Genomic DNA, 20927 nt, shown 5'->3' on the forward strand with positions numbered 1-20927 from the left:
CAGCAAATAATGGAAGTCATGCATCTGAAATACTCTAGATCAAACTGCAATGTAAATACTGTTTTGTTACTGTTGTCATTGTTAGAGAAAGTAGTTAAGACTGGCTCAGTTAACAAGCAGGAATGAAAATAAGCATGTTTTTGAATATCAGGTACAACTTTCAAGATCCTACTTATCTGTAGTACTATAGAAGAAATATCAGAGGCTTGAACTGCTGGAATTCCAGCTTGATTGTTTACATAAGGGGATCCCAAGTGTAAAAAAATGTATCCTTTCTGTTGCAAACCTTCAGCTCTGGTACCCCACAGAGATTGTATGTGTGTGCATGCGCATGCACGTACAAGTGTATACAAATGTTTCCCTGCTTACTTATTTCAGTGGGAGTACTCATGAGTTACATTCTTTAATTTGAGTTACTAATCATCTTAAATTCTTTAAACTAAAGATCTTACATTAAAAGTTAAATTTTAAAAATCCAAAACGAAACCAATAGCAATTTCAGTGGGACCCTTGAGCCTGGTGGGGTTTTGCACAGTTCAGTGAACTGCTGAACCCTTTGATCACTGAAGAGCAACACTGTGTCTTCCACCCTCTTCTCACGCTCTGGTGCTGCTTTTCCAGTTCCTAGTAGGCCTTTTAACTAAAGGGTTCCATCAATCTGAAAAACTGAGTAAAGAATTCCTTTTATTTTAAAACTTTATTTGGAATCTGAAGAATAATCAGGAAAAGAAAGAGCTGGAACCTTTAGACATTATCAAATTAGGCAGGGAGTAGCTTGGGTCAAGGTTTTTTACAGCGGTGAAGTGACACAGGGATAAGACACAAGGGAGGGGGAAATGGTTACTAGATGTCTGTGTTTTACATCCCCACAAAATATACTGTTTAAATTATTCCATTTTTTCCCTTCACTGACTCATCATTTCATCGTGGCTTAGATCAGATTCGTTTTAGAATAGTCATGAGGAATAAGGGATTCTCTTTTTCTCGATGATGATGATGATGATGATGATGATGATAGTAATATATCTCATTTCACAAAGCAATTTACTAAAAGGGATGAGAAGACTGTTTCTTGTTCCAAAGAGGCTCACGATCTAAATGGATTGTGATGGAATGCATGCAACAGAAACACCAGCAACAATAACCACTGGAGAGACACTACGCTGGGATGAACAGGAACAGCTGCTATTCCCTTGCTCATTAAATGAGAGGCATCACTTTAAAAGGTGTCTCTCTGCCCAGTTATCAAGGGTGAAAGATCCTTTCCTATTAATTCAAAGTATCGTTCTTTGTACAATGTTTCAGGACAGTATTTGTTCTTATTCTACTAAGAAGTTTACAGAAAAGGATTGCACATAATTACCAACTGATCATCATCAAGTCCCAATAGTGTGTGTAAATATGTTTCTGAAATGACTTTTAGCCTTAGGCTTAAGACTGGATCAATACACATATTCCTGGAGAGAGAGAAAGAATTTATAAGACTTATAAGAGGTGTAATCTTTACCAATAAGATTATTGCTTTAAAAAAATAAACCACATTGAGGATATTCACATGACCAGGCCAGGGGAACGGGGTGGTGGTGGTGGAGCAGCACCCTCCCCCAAACAATCATTTTGGAAGTCTGCAGCATGCTGGCACACACCCAGACAATCCATGCTGCTCTGCTGCAGTGCAGAACTTTCAAGGCCAGTTCTCGTCCCGGCCTCTGAGTATCTCACAATGCACCGAATGATGAGCATGGTGATTGTGGGATACCCTCATGGGACAGATGATCTAGGTGCCCTTCTGTGTGTCTCCTGGAGCTGCGTGCAGTCCAAGGAGACACACAATCCCAGCAGCCAGGATAAGGGTGCGCTTGCACTCTTAACCTTGGCTAAAAGTGGGGCTTGAAAGCAGGGTTAGGCGGGCGGGCAGCACTGGGATCCACACGAATCCAAGCTTTGCACACAACCAGCCTAACTCAGGCTGGGCTGCCCTAGCCTGGGTTAGGCTGGTCATGAGAACAGCCTTATTATCACATTACAGTTCACTCTCTTTTGAAAACACTGGGCAGCATCTTAGCCAACGGATGCATCATTGCAAGTTATCATAACCAACTTACATTTTATTAATTTTAATGGGACTTTGTCATGACTAACTTAGTCTGAAGGTTTCCCAGTGGAGTAGCACCATTATTAAAAAAATAAATAAATAAATAATGGAACAAGTTTTAAAATTATGTTTGAGTAAAGTATGAAACAACTAAAGCTCATTCCTGTATAGAGACACTAACTGTTGAACAGTTCTGGTTCAGAAGCCCCCATAAATATAATTGTCATGGTAAACAATCTAATTCCAAAATTTCAGCTTTATCACAGATATGGTTCTAAAATATTCCTTATTTCATTCAAAGATTTCTTAGTGCTATGTTTTCAGTCTGTAAGATGTACTAGATGTAAAATTAAGGTTGAAGCATATTTCCTATATGTAATTGGCTACTTTGACTGATAGACAAGACGTGGAATATAATTTCCTGCCCATCACATCAAGTTTCCTGCCTTCTCTGTCCACAGGGGTAGTGTGTCAGTCAAGAGGTGGCAGTGCAGGGAGAAATAGTGTATCTCCTTCCCGACTTGGAGGTGCTAGCACAATCAATAACCAATGAGTTAGGGACAGGATGTTTAAACAGGTTAGTATTGTCCTGTTCCTGCACTCAATAAAGACCCTCAAGTCTTTTCAAAGTAGGTGTAGATGCATGTGGTACTTGCCATGTGCATTGTGCTGCACTGGAGATGATGGGCAATAGGGGAAGTGCGATTGGTTGTGCAGATTGAGACCGTTGCATAAAGTTGTCAACTGGATCATCTATAGTTTTGAGTTGGGAGGTAAGATCCAGTCCCAAAGCATTTGCCATCCATTTCATGTGGGAGTGATAGGCTTTTAACTCTTCCATCGGTAAGACATGGGTTGGCGTAGCTACATCCAGCGATGGATCCAATTCCAACGTTTCAGCATCCGACTCAAAATCAGAAGACTCATGATGGCTATCCTCTGAATCAGGATCCAAAGAAGTATGGTGTGACAGTACCTTCAGAGATGCCACTCGAGGGGGACAGGAACAGATAAAGGATCAGTCTGCATCGCTGTTGTGGTGAAGTGCCTCAAAGTTGTTTGAGTCTGCACCGAAGCCCTATGAATCTGTGTCTGCGTGTACACATTGGCAAAGACCTTTGCAGGAGGTGGAGCATCCCCTGCAGGGAGAGGGTGGGTGGAAAACGTAGCGGGGGTACCCGGCAGACCTCGAATAGATGCAGGTCTCCCCCTCCATGCATGATCTTTCTGGAAGTCATAGGCCGCCCCCGGTGAGGTGGTACCTGGCAAAGCCATTTCTCTTGACGGGGAAACTGGGTGGCTGAAGCTGCAAGTGTGCCAAGGTGTTGTGGTGAGCTGGGCGGTGGTCAGCAACCGAGGAGCAGTATTGGCAGCATCATCCTCTGAATGCGGGAACCCATGAAAAGTTGAAGGGGTATTTGCTGTCGAATCCAACATCCTTAGAAGGGGATCCAAACGCAGAGCCTCAGCCTACTCGATGTGAGCTCCCTCCAGCGTAAAAGTCATAGGTGCAAGGAACCTTGGTGTCACTGTGGTAATGTTAGTTGGAGTGTTCAACAAGGATAGTTGATCGTCATGCTTTGATGTTGAGGGGGAACAGATAGGAGTCGGTGCAGGCACTAGATCCCTAGTGGTCGGTATCAAGAGCGTCGATGATTGTTATTCTGTCAAAGCTCCCTTCAATGTCTCCATCAACATCAATACCATCGATGTTGATCATGACGCTTGCATCGATGTCGAAGTTCCCTTCACTGTCTCCATCGACATCAATATTGTTGACGCCGAACGTGATGCCTGCATCGATGTCAAAGTTGTCCCTGCCAGCATGTTCTATGTCAAAGCGGTTCCCTCCGGCACAGTTGTAGACACTGATCAGCATGGAGTCGTTGGAGTCGATGGTTTTGGAGTCAGCTTTTTGGGCGGCGCCGGCTCTTTCGATGCCGAGACGAAGACGATGTCCTGTGCCAATCTCGGCGATGGCATCAATTCCGACTCCACACCCGAGTCCGCACCCATGCTTTTTTGGAGGGACCGCCATCTTTTCGCCTGGCCTCTTCAAGGTCTTAGGGGTCTTCATGGGGGGCGCTGAAGTTTTAGACTGGGCTGAACCCAGGTCCTTCGAGCCATGCGCCTGAGGAGATTTCGAGGAAGGCGCTGCCAAAACATTGTCATAAATGGAGGCCCATAAACGGAGTTCCCGATTTCTTCTAGTTTGTTTAGAGAAAGATTGATAAATCTTACAGGCCAAAGTAACGTGGGCCTCACCTAGACACAGCAAACACAAGTTGTGGCGGTCTTGTGAGGGCAATTTGGCATTGCATTAAGTGCAGCATTTAAAGGTTTTCTTCCCTTTCAAGGCATCCATGGTACTCACTGTCTGTGGTCAATTCAGCCAGGAGATCAGTCCAATTGTTCGTCAAGTTGAGGAGGATTTTACAGAGGCAGAAATAGGAACAGTCTGAGTCAAAACCAAAATCAGATAATCCAAATCAGCAGCCAAAGAATAGTCAGTAAACAGTCCATAGTCAGAATTAGCAGTAGAAGTAGAAATTAGCCAAGGAACCAACACGAAGGAGCCGCAGAAACCAAGTGATCTCTGTGGCGTTTGCAAAGGAAGTGAGGTGCCTGCGCTTCCTCCCGCCTTAAATAGCCACGTGGTCATGTGGGGCAGGGTGCAGGCGCCGAAAAGGAGCTGTGGAACTCAACACTGAGAGGCTTCCGTGCAGGCACAGAACTCATTCTAATGGATTCAACGGATCACGTACCAGATCTGAAATCATCTTATGTTATCATCTTAAGCAGAAGTTTCTTGGTTTACATCATCTGATATTGTTTGGTGGCGGTTGTATATTTCGGATGATCATTAAAGAAAGAAACATAGTACTGTACAATGTGTCCTTTAGGCTACATGAGTTTTTGGATCTTCGGGGCACAATAGCATAAAAAATCTTATGTGGTAAGCCAAATTTGGAAGAAAAAAGCATTGGGGGATTATTGGTAACCACTTGGGGCAGTTGAAGAAAGGGACCTTTATAGCACTTACGCTCTACAGCCTACTGAGGGACTTCCACAATAACATTATGGGGCCATTTTGAAAAGCAACCCATACTGCATGCATGTGTGTGTCTTCTGGTGGCTCTGCAAACTTCCATGTGCATACAACATCTAATTGAAATATGACACGGGTAGCCAGAAATGAAATATTTTCGCACTAAGCTCCCACACTATCTGGGCTGTAGTAGTTTGCTGGCAATGTTATCCTTTTTCTTCCTTGTGCTTCAGGATGATGCTTAGTTGAACCAGCATGAAATTTGTTCTAATTGTTAACTGATCGGAGCATAGAATGCTAGTGCAGCTGCATGTCTTTAGCTTAAAGTTTATAGGAGGGCAAGTTGGAGATTGGTATAATGCTTCCCTGCAGAATGCCAATTACTGATTCCAAAATAACTGAATGATGCAATAAATTACATAATGCATTAATCTCATATTCTGTGGACAATTTATAAAATAGAAACTGACAGCTAAGGAAAAGCATCTGCCTTTTTAGTACCAAAGATTGCCATAAATCTTAGTATATGCCATTAATTTTGGAGAACAGATATTATTTTGAAGGCAAAGATCCTTACAGCTTAAGACTTGCAGTCCACCTAGAATACATTGTTTCTGGTAGTGGAAGAGGTATCAAATTGGGGGGTGTTACATTGCTAGTCTAGATTCTGAAAATCACGAATAACTAAACTAGAGCAATTACAACATTCCTTAAATCGTGATTAAAGAATAAGATGGTCTCATCTGCTGTGCTATTTTTGATGCACTGTATATCCTGCCATCCTGATATAGTTCTTTTGCTTGTAGTCATATAGGCCTGTGATGGCACATATATGTAAACTAATGCCTTACTGTCAGAATCAATAATAACTTAGGTTGTAACTAATACTGTGACAGGGCCGGACTGGGGGCACTGAGAGAGCGGTGGAATGTATGTGGGGAGAGTGCTGGGTTTTGAGCAGAATGAGTACTTAAGGGTGGGAGTATTCACTGCTGCCGAATGCAGTGGCGCGCACCGAGAATATGCCCTGTTGCCCTGTGGGCCTGTCCAAGCCTGTACTGTGATACCAATATTATATTCTTGCTGTGTTCTTGTAAGAGTCATCTTCATGTATAACTAGAATGTATGTGTGTGAGAGCTGAATGAAAGTTAATAGAAGAAGGTGTTAGTGCCCAAAAACAATCAACACTGCACAATGCTGAAGGGAAGGAAGAAGAGGTCTTTGCCAGCCACCCCAAATGGTGAAGCACAATGAGATAAGAGAGTCAGAGAAAACAAGACCCTTTCCTAAGAAACACCTGTACTAGTACTATTTACTTTGTGGGGGGTAGGGAGTTAGTGAAAGTCAACAATCTATCACAGCAATTTGTCTTCCAGGAAATAAGGGTATAGCTATTCAAGATTAGATAGTTAGAGCATAGCTGCTTTACCTTTCCTGAAGCTTCAATAAAGTAATACAGAATATGGGGTTGTGTTTTTTTTGACGTTTCACAAAATTACTGCAGAAGTTAAAACTGTGATATTCAAGTCTAAAACCTAACCGGGGGGGGGGGGGAATGGGCTAGGTTCCTGAAAGGGTTGGGGATTTAAAAAGCAAAACAACTGTATGTTGCTTCTCACCCAGCCCTGGCTTCCTAAGTCCCAGGGCCACTCTCAGAACATGTTATTGCCCCCACATAACTCCATAATGTGTATAGTAACCACAAAACACCTGATACATACCATAAAATACTATGTAGTCCCTTTTCCATTATTTCTTTTAACTTTTCTTCTAAAAATGTCAGTGGATCATCTGGACACATAACTAATAAGCCACCTATGAGAGCCTGCAAAGAAAAATTCATATATGAAATTCTGACCATGTGCACTTATATTAAGGTATAAAACTAACTTTTAAATGTTATTACTGTTCCACATTTCTGCTAAAGCATTCTGTTTTGCTCTTTATTTAACTTGTTTTTAATGTCAATTTTATGTTATCATATGATACAGCCTTCAAAATCTTGAATATGGCAGTACTTTTCCCAAATAATTTAAATACAGATTTTATTAAAGAAATATAAAACTTCTCCCATTCATTGTTTTCTTATTTTCTCAAGAAAAACTATAGGTACCAACTCCTCCCATCTAAACAAGCATATGAATTTGTTTGTTTGTTTGTTTATATACTTACTTATTACAGTTATACAGGTGAAACTCGGAAAATTAGAATATCGTGAAAAAGTCCATTAATTTCAGTAATGCAAATTAAAAGGTGAAACTGATATATGAGACAGACGCATTACATGCAAAGCGAGATAAGTCAAGCCTTAATTTGTTATAATTGTGATGATCATGGCGTACAGCTCATGAAAACCCCAAATCCACAATCTCAGAAAATTAGAATATTACATGGAACCAAGAAGACAAGGATTGAAGAATAGAAAAATATCGGACCTCTGAAAAGTATACAGTGTAGTGTGCTTGATTGGCCAGCAAATTCACCTGACCTGACCTCATAGAGAATCTATGGGGCATTGCCAAGAGAAGGATGTGAGACATGAGACCAAACAATGCAGAATTGCTGAAGGCTGCTAATGAAGCATCCTGGTCTTCCATAATACCTCATCAGTGCCACAGGCTGATAGCATCCATGCCACGCCGCATTGAGGCAGTAATTGCTGCAAAAGGGGCCCAAACCAAGTATTGAATACATATGCATGCTTATACTTTTCAGAGGTCCGATATTGTTCTATTCTTCAATCCTTGTCTTCTTGGTTCCATGTAATATTCTAATTTTCTGAGATTGTGGATTTGGGGTTTTCATGAGCTGTATGCCATGATAATCACAATTATAACAAATTAAGGCTTGACTTATCTCACTTTGCATGTAATGCGTCTGTCTCATATATCAGTTTCACCTTTTAATTTGCATTACTGAAATTAATGGACTTTTGCACGATATTCTAATTTTCCGAGTTTCACCTGTATACTGCCACTAAATAAATCTTATGGCTGTTTTACAAAAAAATAAAATACAGAACACAATCACAGTTAAAAACAGTTATAACAATTATGAAAATTAAGTCAATTAAAACAAAACTAAAAGCCTGCTGAAAAAGATGTGTTTTTAAGGTCTTCTTAAGGGCCACCAAAGATGTAGAGACTCTGAAATCTCATCAGGGAGCTTGTTTCAAACCTTAGGCGTGACTGCAGAGAAGGTACGACCCCAAGTTGCTGTCAGACAAGCCACCAGCAGCAGATTACCTCAGTAAGCATTGGGGATCATGCAGAAGAAGGTCTTGCCTTAGGTAACCTAGGCCCAAGTCATTTTGGACTTTATAGATAATCACCAGTATTCTGTATTTCCCCCAGAAACCAACTGGCAACCAATGTAATGACAGGAGTCAAACAAGAGTAGTAATTTTCTTCAGATACCATCCTGGCTACTGAATTTTGTCCTCACTGAAGTTTCTAGACCACATTCAAAGGCAACTCTACAGGTGCCAGGTTCATACATAACACCAAACCAAAGTTTAAAGTGACAGAGGTTATAACTCCAGTATGTTTGGAAGTGTAAAACCGTGGTTTCATGGCAAAAGTTACTCCAGTTTGCCCCGGCAAACTCCAATTTGAACCTTCAGTTTGCACAAAGGTTCGCTACTGAAACCTGAGGTCTGGCCACTGGGGAGTTATGCCTGACTCCAGGGGCTGCCTGGCCATGGTTTTGTGATATTTCCAAACTGCAATCATAGAGGCAACAGCACAGACCCACCCAGGGACTCGGCTCCTCTACACATGCCACTGCTTTCGCCAGCCGCCTCTCAGAGAACAAGCTCCACCCCTGAAGTCTTTCCCTCTCTTCCCCATTCTGCCTGGCAACAGTGCCACAGGCTTGGAAGCTTAAAGAAACACAACCCTCATACTTGGATCCCTCAGAGTTAAGTAACTACTGGCCTGTCTCCAACCTTCCATGGCTGGGCAAGGTTATTGAGAAGGTGGTGGCCTCTCAGCTCCAGGCGGTCTTGGAGAAAACGGATTATCTAGACACATTTCAACATGATTTTCAGGTGGGCTATGGTGTGGTGACTGCCTTGGTTGGCCTGGATGATCTCCAATTGGAACTGACAGAGGGAGTGTGACTCTGTTGGTCCTTTTGGATCCTTCAGTATAATTTACTATAGTATTCTTATAGAACGTCTGAGGGGGTTGTGAGTGGGAGGCACTACCTTGCAGTGGTTCCATGCCTACCTCACAAGCGGATTGCAAATGGTATCTCTTGGAGACTGCTGTTCTTCAAAATCTGAACTTTCGTATGGTGTCCCTCAGGGCTCCATATTGTCTCCGATGCTGTTTAACATCTATATGAAACCGCTGGGAGAGATCATCAGGAGATTTGGTGCAGGGTGTTATCAGTATGCTGATGACACCCAAATATTTTTCTCCAGGTCAACATTATCAGGAGAAGGCATAACCTCCCTAAATGCCTGCCCGGAGGTGCTGATGGACTGGATGAGGGATAACAAACTGAGGCTGAATCCAGATAAGACGGAGGTACTTATTGTGCGGGGTCAGAACTCGGAGACAATTTTGATCTGGCAGTTCTGGAGGGGTCATGCTCCTCGAAAGGAAAAGGTATGCAGTCTGAGGGTGCTTCTGGACCCGAACCTCTCCCTGGTATCCCAGATTGGGGTGGTGGCCATAGGTGCTTTCTATCAGCTTTGGCTGATACGCCAGCTGCGTCCATTTCTTGTGATGAACGACCTCAGAACGGTGGTACATATGCTGGTAACCTCCAGGATGGACTACCACAATGAGCTCTATATGGGGCTGCCTTTGTACATAGTCCAGAAACTGCAGTTGATACAGAATGTGGTGGCCGGGTTGGTCTCTGGGTCATCTAGGAGAGACCATATTACTCCTGTGTTGAAAAAGCTACACTGGCTGCCGATAAGTTTCCAGGCAAAATATAAGGTGCTGGTTATTACCTATAAAACCCTAAATAGCTTAGGCCCTGGGTATTTAAGAGAACGTCTTCTTCACCATGAACCCCATCGCCCATTAAGATAGTCTGGAGAGATTTGTCTGCGGTTGCCACTAACTTGTCTGGCGGCTACTTGGGGATGGGCCTTCTCTGTTGCTGCCCCTGGGCTTTGGAATGCCTCTCCATCTCTTGCAACTTTTAAAAAGGCACTGAAGACATATTTATTCATCCAGGTTTTTAATTAGATTTATAGTTTTAATACTTTTAAAGCTGAGTTTTAACTGATTTTAATATTAATGATTTTCATGTTTAAATGATTTTAATTGTAAACCATCCAGAGACACAAGTTTGGGGCGGTACAGAAATATGTTATATAAAATAAATAATACTAATCCCAGCTACAAGCTGCTGTCAAGGGGGAATAGGGTCCCCCTTAGATTCATGGGGGGTTTAAGAGGGGGGAGAGCCCATGGTGGGGAGGCAGTGTCACCCGCAGCTATACATGTCTCACTGCCAAAGCCAAGCAGGCGGTGCTGCATCCAAAAACAGGTGGGGTTGGGTGGGATGGGGAGCAAACAGTACAGTGCTACAGCCCAGCACCCCGGCAAGTCCCCCTCCAATAGGCTGCAGCTGCACTCAGAAGCTGCCAGCTTCATTTTGTACCCCCAAACCAGCTATGCCCCTCACAGAGCAACCCATGCGGTTTTCTCAATCACAGACATCAAGGACAGCCTGGCATGGGAAGGAGTAACCTGCTGGACAGGTATGCGCCAACAGCATCCTCTTTTAAGATACAACATGGCATGCAGGGAGTGCCAATGCACTTATACCAAGGGCTCTCCCCTTAAGAGTAAGAGCAGAAGAATATGCAGCCCTTTAAATCCAGGGCGACGTATCGTCCTGGCTGTGCTGCGCCTGCGGCATCATCAGACTAATTCCATGCCCCAAAACTGCCACCTGGCAAAAGTAAGGATGCAGAGTGCACACGGGCTTCCTCTGTGGGGATGCATAGTTTAATTCTGGCACACCTGCTGCTCACCTCATGGGCAACCACCACCATGGAGTCAATCTCAGAGTTTGTGTAAACACTGTGATGGGGATGGCTTGTGTAAATAGTGAGAGGGTGACAGCTTTGACCCATTGTCCTCCCCATGCATGAACCTTTCAATTGTCTGCAAAGTTGCTCATTAACTTCCTATCCGGAGAAGATGCTTGGATGGGGTGGGGGGTTGGAAGCAGGAGACTTGTCCTTCTAAAAGAATAGGCCAAAGACTTGTAGACTGCAGCCCTCTTAGGCCGCCCCTGGCCTTTCTAAAGCCCACACCAGCTACTTCCCAGGGAGTACACAATGAATCTGTCATCAATGCCCTCTCCATTCATCCTTGCCCTTATCTACTGCCCTGCAGCTGGATGTCTGATGTGCCCCATTGTGCTATCGTGGAATATTTCAAGTTGGTACTCTTGCTCGGGCCTCAAGGGCACAAATGCACCTGCACCTGGCCCTATCCCTCTATGTGGGAACTGGTTGCCACACATGTCCAGTCCTGCACAGGCATGCACGAGGTGGCCGCCTCACAGCACACACCTACCCCAATTCACAGCCACATGACCAGTGTTGTTTCATGCCCCACAATCTTGAGTGCTGCACAGATGCCCAGCTGCTCAAAACAGCCATGGAGTCTCCACAGCCTCCTGCCCAATCAGCATCAAAAGCTAGCAGCACGATAGGCAGCAGCCAAGCTGCAAATGCCTCCAAAAAGATTGGGGCAAAAACATGGACTGACGCAGAGAGAAGGGTATTCATCGAGATCTGGATCAGCAACAGGTTCCAGAGCCAGCTGCAGAGCAGCTTCAGAAATGAGGCAACCTATGCCAGGATTTCTGAGCAGATGGCCCTCTGTGGTTACCAATGGAATGCCAGCCAATGCAAAAAGAGGCTGCGGAACCACAAGAAAAAAATTCAAAGAGGCGACCACGCACAATAGGATGTCCAGAGTGGAGCCCAGGATTATGGCCAACTATCAAATGCTAGCCTTGGTGATGCTGGGAAGGAAGGATGTTACTCCAGGGGCCATGGTGGGCACTGGGCACCCTTACACAGACAGGAGGCTGAGGGCCAGCTAGATGGCATTCTTTCAGCCACGCAGGGGGCTGGGAGGCCCTCTCCACCATCCTCCACCTTGGTCAGTGGCCGAGCAGCACTGGCCACTGCCAGTGGCAACCACAGAGGGTACAGCCATTCTCCCCTGTGTGCCCCACATTGCTTTCCAGGCTCTCGCAAAAGAGGTGCCCACCTGCACCTTTGGGACAGGGTGACAGCACACCACCCTTTCCATGGGACTTTCATCCACCTCTGGACTGCCTGGTAGTCCAGTGGAAACAACCACGATGACCTCCCTGCCCTGCTTCACCACCGGATTCGTGAAGGCCATGGAGGAACAGGTGAGCTACATCTCTCCCTGCCTCTCAGAACAACGGGCTTGTGCCCAACAGCCAGCAGGACCACAAGGTACCAAGGAGACTTTTGGGGATGGTAGGGGCCATGAATCGGTTCAGGTATGGTTAGTGGATGCCAGTGGGCACATCATCCAAGCTGGCACATACACCCTGCAAGCTGGAGAGGCAGAGGATGACGGCAATGATACCCAAATTGGTGAACTGCAACACCTGGAAAACCTGAAACAACTTTACTTGGGGGAATTCTTCGAGGACAAGACCGAGGTGTCCTTGCTGGGATGTGGGCTGCAAGAGAGGGAAGCCCATAAGGCCAGGGCCTTCTTGATGAGCTCTCCAGGGACCTAGTTTTTGGAGCGTGCCATGGGGTGGTGGCTGAAGGTGTGGGAGCCCACAGGGACCAAGGGGACTTGGTACTGGATGAACCAGGCTAGTGAAAAGTCTTACTGCATTGGCACAGTGCCTGGGGATGCTGGCAGATAAGATAGGGAAGTGTGGTGCCCGTGGTGGTTGGGGTATGGGAAGGGTGGTGTGCGTGTGAGGCGGTGATGGGGTGGTGTCAGTGAAAAGTATATACCTCTGAAAAGTATAAGCATGCATATGTATTCAGTACTTGGTTTGGGCCCCTTTTGCAGCAATTACTGCCTCAATGCGGCGTGGCATGGATGCTATCAGCCTGTGGCACTGATGAGGTGTTATGGAAGACCAGGATGCTTCATTAGCGGCCGTCAGCAATTCTGCATTGTTTGGTCTCATGTCTCTCATCCTTCTCTTGGCAATGCCCCATAGATTCTCTATGGGGTCAGGTCAGGCGAGTTTGCTGGCCAATCAAGCACAGTACACTGTATACTTTCCAGAGGTCCGATATTGTTCTATTCTTCAATCCTTGTCTTCTTGGTTCCATGTAATATTCTAATTTTCTGGGATTGTGGATTTGGGGTTTTCATGAGCTGTACGCCATGATCATCACAATTATAACAAATTAAGGCTTGACTTATCTCGCTTTGCATGTAATGCGTCTATCTCATATATCAGTTTCACCTTTTAATTTGCATTACTGAAATTAATGGACTTTTGCACGATATTCTAATTTTCCGAGTTTCGCCTGTACTTCTGCCATGGTTGTCAGATGGATTAGGGCCCCACATTGCTACTGATTTAGGGGGGAAACTTCTCTTTAAGAGCAACTTTGAGGGCACAGTTTTTGCTGAGACTGTGGAATGGTGAGAAAGGGATAAATACTAGAGCTGTGCATTAGGTTGAATCCAACAAGCTCCCCCGCTGCTGCCTTCTCCTCATCCCCCTTCCTTACCTGGATTTGGGTGGGCACTGGAGACAGTAGGCATGATGTCATGGTAAATTTTAGGATTAAAAAGGTGGAAATTGTGATCCAGACTTAGGTTATCTTTGGGCTAAAAGGGGACAAGGCCCAAGAGCCACGGAGCCCATGCAAGCTCTCCTGAGCTCATTCCTAAGCAGCAGGGGCATAACTATAATTGGGCAGGAGGAGACAGTTGTTTCTGGGCCCGCCACCTCAAGGGGCCCCCCAGAGACATGTCTCCCCTGTGTCTCCCCTGTCTATCCGCCCAGTCCGGTGGGTTTTTTTTTAAGGTTTCCTCCCCCCCCCCGCCCCGGCAGCGTCAATCTCACTCCCAGAGCAGGGCCTGCCCTGCTGTTCGCCCCGGCCGCATCTCTTCCTGTGAGGCATGCGCCTGCACAGTAGAAAGAGCGTCACATCGCTGCCTGTGACGATCTATTGCTGCAACATTCTTTCCACTGCGCAGGCACTCACTCCCTCGATCAGCCAAAATCAGGCTAAGCTCCCCTAGGCTCCCCTAGCACGATTTTGGCTGATCATGGGAATAACCTCACTGCTTGGAAGTTGCAGAATCGCATGAATCACATAAGTTGCAGAATCGCAGAATCACGTATGAATCGCATGAATCACGTAAGTTGCAGAATCGCATGTAGAAAAGGTCAGTTTGCTGGTATCCTTATGCTTAAGCAGTACCAATAAGGAGGTATATATTCAACTTTTTTCCGGCTGCCCAGTTGCTGGATTTTCTTACCAACTGATTCTGTGATGTGATGTGTGTTTTTGATGCTGCTATTGTATATGATGAAACTATTCACAGACTATTAAGCAACTGACTTATAAAAGAGAGGAAATGGGACTCAGTCCTACCCAGAAACCTCTCACCTCAGATGTGTGGGGAATGTAATTATTCATTAATGAAGGGAATACTCTCTGTGTTTCTTGTCAGTATTATTACCGTGTATGTTCTAGGTCTGGTTCAAGAATTCAAAATGGGTTCCTGGTAACTTATCAGAAAGCGGTGGGGGGGGGATTTTAAAATCTCATCTCTGGGTTCACTCCAACCTTGCTACGCCCCTGCTAAGCAGGCAGCCCTCGCTGCAGGGTTTACATTTATTTCGAGGGCAGAGATAAACCCAACTGCCTCCCACAGCTGCTGAAGAATCATTCTTCACAGAGATCCAGGGCCCCACATGAGAATGGAAAGAAAACAAAATAAAGTAGTTTGCTCTTCACATACTTCATAAAGACTAGCACCCACTTTCCCTTATCAAGCAATTCAATCTGAGTTCTCCATTTTAATGCAAAGTGTTTCCGGCTTGAATGCCTAATGCAAAGGAGAGCCTGAAGTCTTTCCACCTAAACCTTGCTTGAGTCCTATCGTTGTCTACTGCTCAGGACAGAATCAGGAGTACCTTCGGGACTGCCCTAGTACCTTTGGTACTAGTACCTGCCCTAGTACCTTTGGAACCCAGCTCTCACCACTCACCCCACTGTGCACTGACACCCAGAAGTTTGCCATGTCATGAGACTGCGAACCTGACAACAAATTTCCCCAGTTCAGTTGCCCATACTGCCACTCTTTTGAAAATTGACTTTCAATAGTGAAACTAGAAGAAGGGCGGGAATAAGAAGACTCTCGAACCCTCATTGGATTGTCTGAGATTCTTGTCAGATGGCATGTTGTTACGTTCTCTGACTGCTGATTGATTTTTGAGCAAAGGGCTATTGCTAACTTAGATGAAGTCAGAATTCCTCTTACTTAGAGGAAAAAATCCACAGTGCAGTAGGGTAAGGGCAATACTTTAGTAGGACCATCAAAACAGCCACAAAGTATGAAACAGTGAGCTTTCCAAATCTTCAGTCCCATGAACGCTTACATGTGGAAGTAAATGGGATCTGCCAAAAAATTGCTTTTCATTATATTCACCTTCTCTTAGGAAGCTTCTTGCTTGTTCTGTGCTGGAATTCTGGCAGTGTAAAATTCAAGCCATAAATTTTGATTTTTAGGAATCTGGATACTAGAAATGGCAAAATAAACTTGTGTTGCAGCAGATTCTCCATCACTCATACGTGACTAACACCCTCCTCCCACTCCCATCTCTCCACCAAAACCTATTCAAATTTCATAGTGGCACCACTCTGCCACTAGCCAGCTAGCATCGTTCACGTGTACCACATTCCTTGCAATTATTAGTTTTGTTTAATTTATGCTAAGTGTTTTTGTTTTGTCAATATTATAATGAGTTACATACAGAATAAGCAAGCCAATTTGTTCAAGCTGACTACATTTTTGCAGAGATGAGCACACACAGAGTCAGTTCTGATTCAGACTCACAGTCTATAAATGAAAGTGCCCACCCTATCAAAAAGGCAAGAGGTATGTTTATTTGTAAATACAATGCAGATTATCTTCAGTATGGATTTATTTACAGCCCTGGTTCTGAAAAGGTACAAAAACCTCAGTGTGTGGTTTGTTCCACTGTATTATCCAATGAAACCGGCAAAACTTCTTCGTCATTTAGAAACAAACCACAAACAATTTGTAAACAAACCTAAGGATTTTTTTTTTAATAAGAACAAGTAAAGAGTTGTAACTTCAAAAGCAAGTATTAGTTCGATCATCTACTGTGGATCATTTATTGATGAAAGCTTCTTATGTGGTTGTGTTGCATATTGAAAAGTCTAAAAAACCTTAAAGCATCGGTGAGACTTTGATAAAACTGTGTCTGATTGACATTTATAATGAGCTTCTAGGATCTTCTGTGTCTAAGAAAACTAAAGATTTGCCTTTTATTGAATGACACAGTGACCAGGATAATTAATGAACTTTCATCTGATACTGAAGAATAAGTCATTGAAAAAGTTAAATTGTCAAAGGTATTTTCATTACAGCTGGATGAATCAACTAACATTTCAGACAAAGCCATATTATTGTGTTATGTGTGTTATATTAACTATGAAATTAATTATATGTCAGAAGAATTGTTATGTTGCTGTGAATTACCATCACATACAATGGGAACCAAAGTAATCAAAGCATTGAATGAGTACATGGAACAATTTCAACTTTACAGGAAAAACTGTGTTGCTATATGCACAGATGGCGCTGCAAGTATGATGGGCAAATATTCTGGTGTTTTGGCAAAAATTAGGTCAGTCGCTTCTGAAAACATGGTAGACACTCACTGTTTTATTCATCGCCAGCACTTAGCAGCAAAGAAAATATCACCAGATTTGCATGAAGTATTGGCACAGTCGGTTAAAATCATTAATTTCATCAAGTGTAATGCTATGAATTAGAGGTTGTTCATAATTTTGTGTGATGAGATGGGGTATGAGCATACTTATTTATTGTTGCATGCAGAAGTACTCTGGCTAACCTGAGGAAAGGTTTTGATGAGGTTCTTTGAATTAAGGAAAGAAATCAAAATGTTTTTGATACAAAAAAAGTATGATAACAATTACATCACATGCATGCAGAATGTGGAATGGATGGCAAAAATTGAATACTTATCTGATATTTTTAATTTGATGTCCTCTTAATTTAAGCTTACAAGGCCCACTGACAACAATTTTTACTATGCTTAATAAAATCAGTGCATTAAAAAAAATTAGAATTGTGGATACAGAGGTCTGAAGGAGGGGACTATGACATGTTTAGACATTTTCCTCTCTATCTGATGAGGGTCTCAACTTTGATCATAATAGCATCAATATTTTGATACAAAATCACCTCAGATCACTACAGCAAAAGTTTGAGGACTACTATCCACCACGTGAGGATCAGAGAAAAGGAAATGTATGGGTTTAAGATCCATTTCTGACAGATAGCCAAAATAATTTGACCATTCAAGAAGAAGAAATGTTGCTGGAGCTGTCATCAGATGCTTGTCTCCAATCAATGCCCATAGCATAGTCTTGGATAAAACTCAAGGATGAGTAGGAGATTCTCCACAAAAAGGCAACGAAAATAATCTTCCTATTTTCATCAACATATTGATGTGAGGCTGGGTTTTCGAGTATGAGTCTTATTAAAACTAAAACATGCAACCAAACTGACGTTAATAATTATTTACGCTTGGCCCTGACAACGACTGCACCGCAAATAGAGTGACTGGTGAAAACTAAACAAGAACAAAAATGTTCACATTAATTTAATATCTTGTGTGTATTTTTTATGAGTAGGTAAACAAAATACAGTTTTTGTTAAATTTTATTTTATTTATTAACTGAAGACATATGAAGACATACTGAAGGCATTTTTGTTCACTCAGGCTTTTAATTAGATTTATAGTTTTAATATTTAATGTTTGCACTTAAATGATTTTAATTTTAACAATTTTAATGCTTATAATATAATATTATTTTAATTGTATACCGCCCAGAGATGCAAGTTTTGGGGCAGTATAGAAATCTGTTAATTAAACAAACAAACAAACAAACAAACAAACCTTAAACTTGAAACCCCTTTACTAACTGCTGGTCTGGGAAACTGCACACAAAGAATGTCCTTGACTCTGAAAACGTTGAGCAACACTGCTCTAGAAGATATTTCCTAATTGCAAGAACCTCTAGTATGGGAAGATGAAGTTAGATCAGCACTCCGGTCATTACCAAGTCGGAAGGCTACGGGAATTGATGGAATACCTACAGAAATATGGCAAGCAACAGAAGAAGAATCAGTCAAGTCTCTAACCAAACTATGCCAGCAAATCTGGAGAATGACACAGTGGCCAACAGATTGGAAGAGTTCAGTCTACATACCCATACCAAAGAAAGGAGACTGAACAGAATGCACAAACCATCACACAATATTCTTAATTTCACATGCTAGCAAAAAAATGCTCAGGATCACCGAATGCAGATTAGAGCTCTACGTGGAAAGGGAAATGCCGGATGTTCAAGTTGGTTTCAGAAAAGGCCGAGGAACAAGAGACATCATTGCTGATTCATGCTGGGTGATTGAGAAAGCCAAAGAATACCAAAAAAGAAATAAATATGTGCTTTATTGACTATAGAAAAGCCTTCGATTGCATCGACCATGTCAAGTTGTGGAATATCCTTCAGAAAATGGGCGTCCCAGACATCTCATTGTTCTCATGAGAAACCTACACACAGGACAGGAAGCCACAGTCCAGATGGAACATGATGAAACAGATTCATTCCAGATCGGCAAAGGAGTAAGACAAGGCTGTATACTTTCTCCGTATTTATTCAACTTATATTCTGAACATATACTGAGAGAAGCTGGATTGGAAGAAGAGTGTGGTTTTAAAGCTGAAGGAAGAAACATCAATAACTTGCGCTATGTTGGTGACACCATTCTGATTGCTGAGAATGCAGATAATCGGCAGGCTCTAGTAATGAAAGTCAAAGAGCACTGTGGAAAAAAATGGTACTATGACTAAATGTAAAGACTAAACTAATGACAATGTGCACAGCAACCAGCCTCAGAATTGACAATAAAGACACTGAAGTGGTAGAGAGCTTCTGCTTTCGACCTTCAATAGTAAAGGATCCAGCAGTCAAGAAATGTGCCGTAGACTAGGGATGTGCACGAACCGGTTTGCAGGTGGCCCAGTCCAGCGGTCCGCCGCCGGGGTGTGTGTGTGGCTCTTTAAGGGCGGGGGGGTTTGTACTTACCTCTCCCACCGCTTTTCGCCTTCCGGCACTCCACTTCTAAGTGAATTTTTCGGGGCAGCAGCTGTCCTCCCTGCTGCCCGTGCCCCCTTGTTGGCTGCAAAATGCGAAAGTAACTTCCGCGTGTGTGGCCGCCACTGTCGCGCATGCGCCGTGTAACATGTGTGGCACGCGTGTCATTGGCGGCCGCACGCACGGAAGTTACTTCCGTATTTCACAGCCAACAAGGGGGCAGAGGCGGCAGGGAGGACCGCTGCTGCCCTGAAGAATTCACTTAGAAATGGAGTGCCGGTGGGGGGAAAGTGGCGGGAGGGGTAAGTACAACACCCCCCACCCATAAAGAGCCACACACACCCCGGCATCAGACCGCACCTCTGCAGTCCATGCACATCCCTACCGCAGACTAGCACTTGGTAGGGTTGCAATGAAGGCCTTGGGGAGGATATTTAGATGCTGTGACGTGTCTATACCTACAAAGATTAGAATCGTTTGGACAATGGTTTTTCCTGTGACATTCTATGGATGCGAAAGCTGGACTCTGAAGAAGCAAGATTGAAAAAGCATTGATGCTTTTGAACTTTGGTTCTGGGAAAGACTTTTGAGGATACCATGGATAGCCAGGAAAACAAACAAATGGATCATAGAACAAATCAAGCCAGAATTTTCACTCAAGGCACAAATGACCAGGCTTAAACTATCATACTTCGGACACATTATGTGAAAACCCAGCTCCCTTGAGAATTCCATAATGCTGGGAAAAATTTAAGGAAAGAGAAGAGGATGACCAGCAGCAAGGTGGATGGAATCGATTATGACAACAATGAATGCACCACTGAGAGACCTAAAAGGTCAAATTGAAGACACATCATCCTGGAGAGAATCTATCTATGTGGTCGCTAAGAGTCAACACTGATTTGATGGCACTTAATCAATCAATCAATCAATCAAGTAAGTACAATGTCTTTTGAACTATGCTCCTTGAAACTAATTATTTATTAGTGATGTTTATACTTTAAAAAATAAGCAGACATGATTAAACTATGCATTTAAAGTAATGTGTAGTCCAACCCTAACAGACCAAGTCCAGTACAATTAAAATAACTTCGGGCTTGAGTTTCTTGAACAGCAGCTCCTCATGCCACATGTTAAATAACTTTGGCATCTAAGGTATCTTTCAAAAGTAGCTTGTGATGTGGCATGTACCGGGGTATGTTATTAAATGTAAGAGGGTTAGAAATAAAAAAATTCCACTGGACATACCTCAAAGACTTGGCATGTCTCAAATAATTATTTGGATCCTGCATTCCACCATTTAGAAATTTACAGGCTACCTCAGTTGCAGTGAGCTACTTGCCTGGATACCATACCCGCAGGGAGTAAAATTACCCCTAAGTGACCATAGAAACCT

General features: G+C 43.3%; 1 protein-coding gene across 6 annotated transcripts in view; it reads right to left on the reverse strand.

Annotated features, from left to right (window-relative positions):
- The window catches only part of FBXL13 (F-box and leucine rich repeat protein 13), a 176894-nt gene that overhangs the window by 152214 nt on the left and 3753 nt on the right, over positions 1-20927 (reverse strand). For 5 of the 6 annotated variants that reach the window (XM_053258482.1, XM_053258478.1, XM_053258477.1 and 2 more), the window contains exons 2-3: positions 6867-6970; positions 1364-1457 (exon numbers count right to left, since the gene is read on the reverse strand). In XM_053258482.1, the coding sequence (XP_053114457.1) occupies positions 1364-1457; positions 6867-6970 (198 nt within the window). Of the gene's footprint in view, positions 1-1363; positions 1458-6866; positions 6971-15806; positions 15898-20927 lie in introns of those variants that run through there. The other variant, XM_053258481.1, reaches the window with a different exon arrangement.

Source organism: Hemicordylus capensis, chromosome 5 (assembly GCF_027244095.1).
Source record: "Hemicordylus capensis ecotype Gifberg chromosome 5, rHemCap1.1.pri, whole genome shotgun sequence".
Lineage (NCBI taxonomy): Eukaryota > Metazoa > Chordata > Lepidosauria > Squamata > Cordylidae > Hemicordylus > Hemicordylus capensis.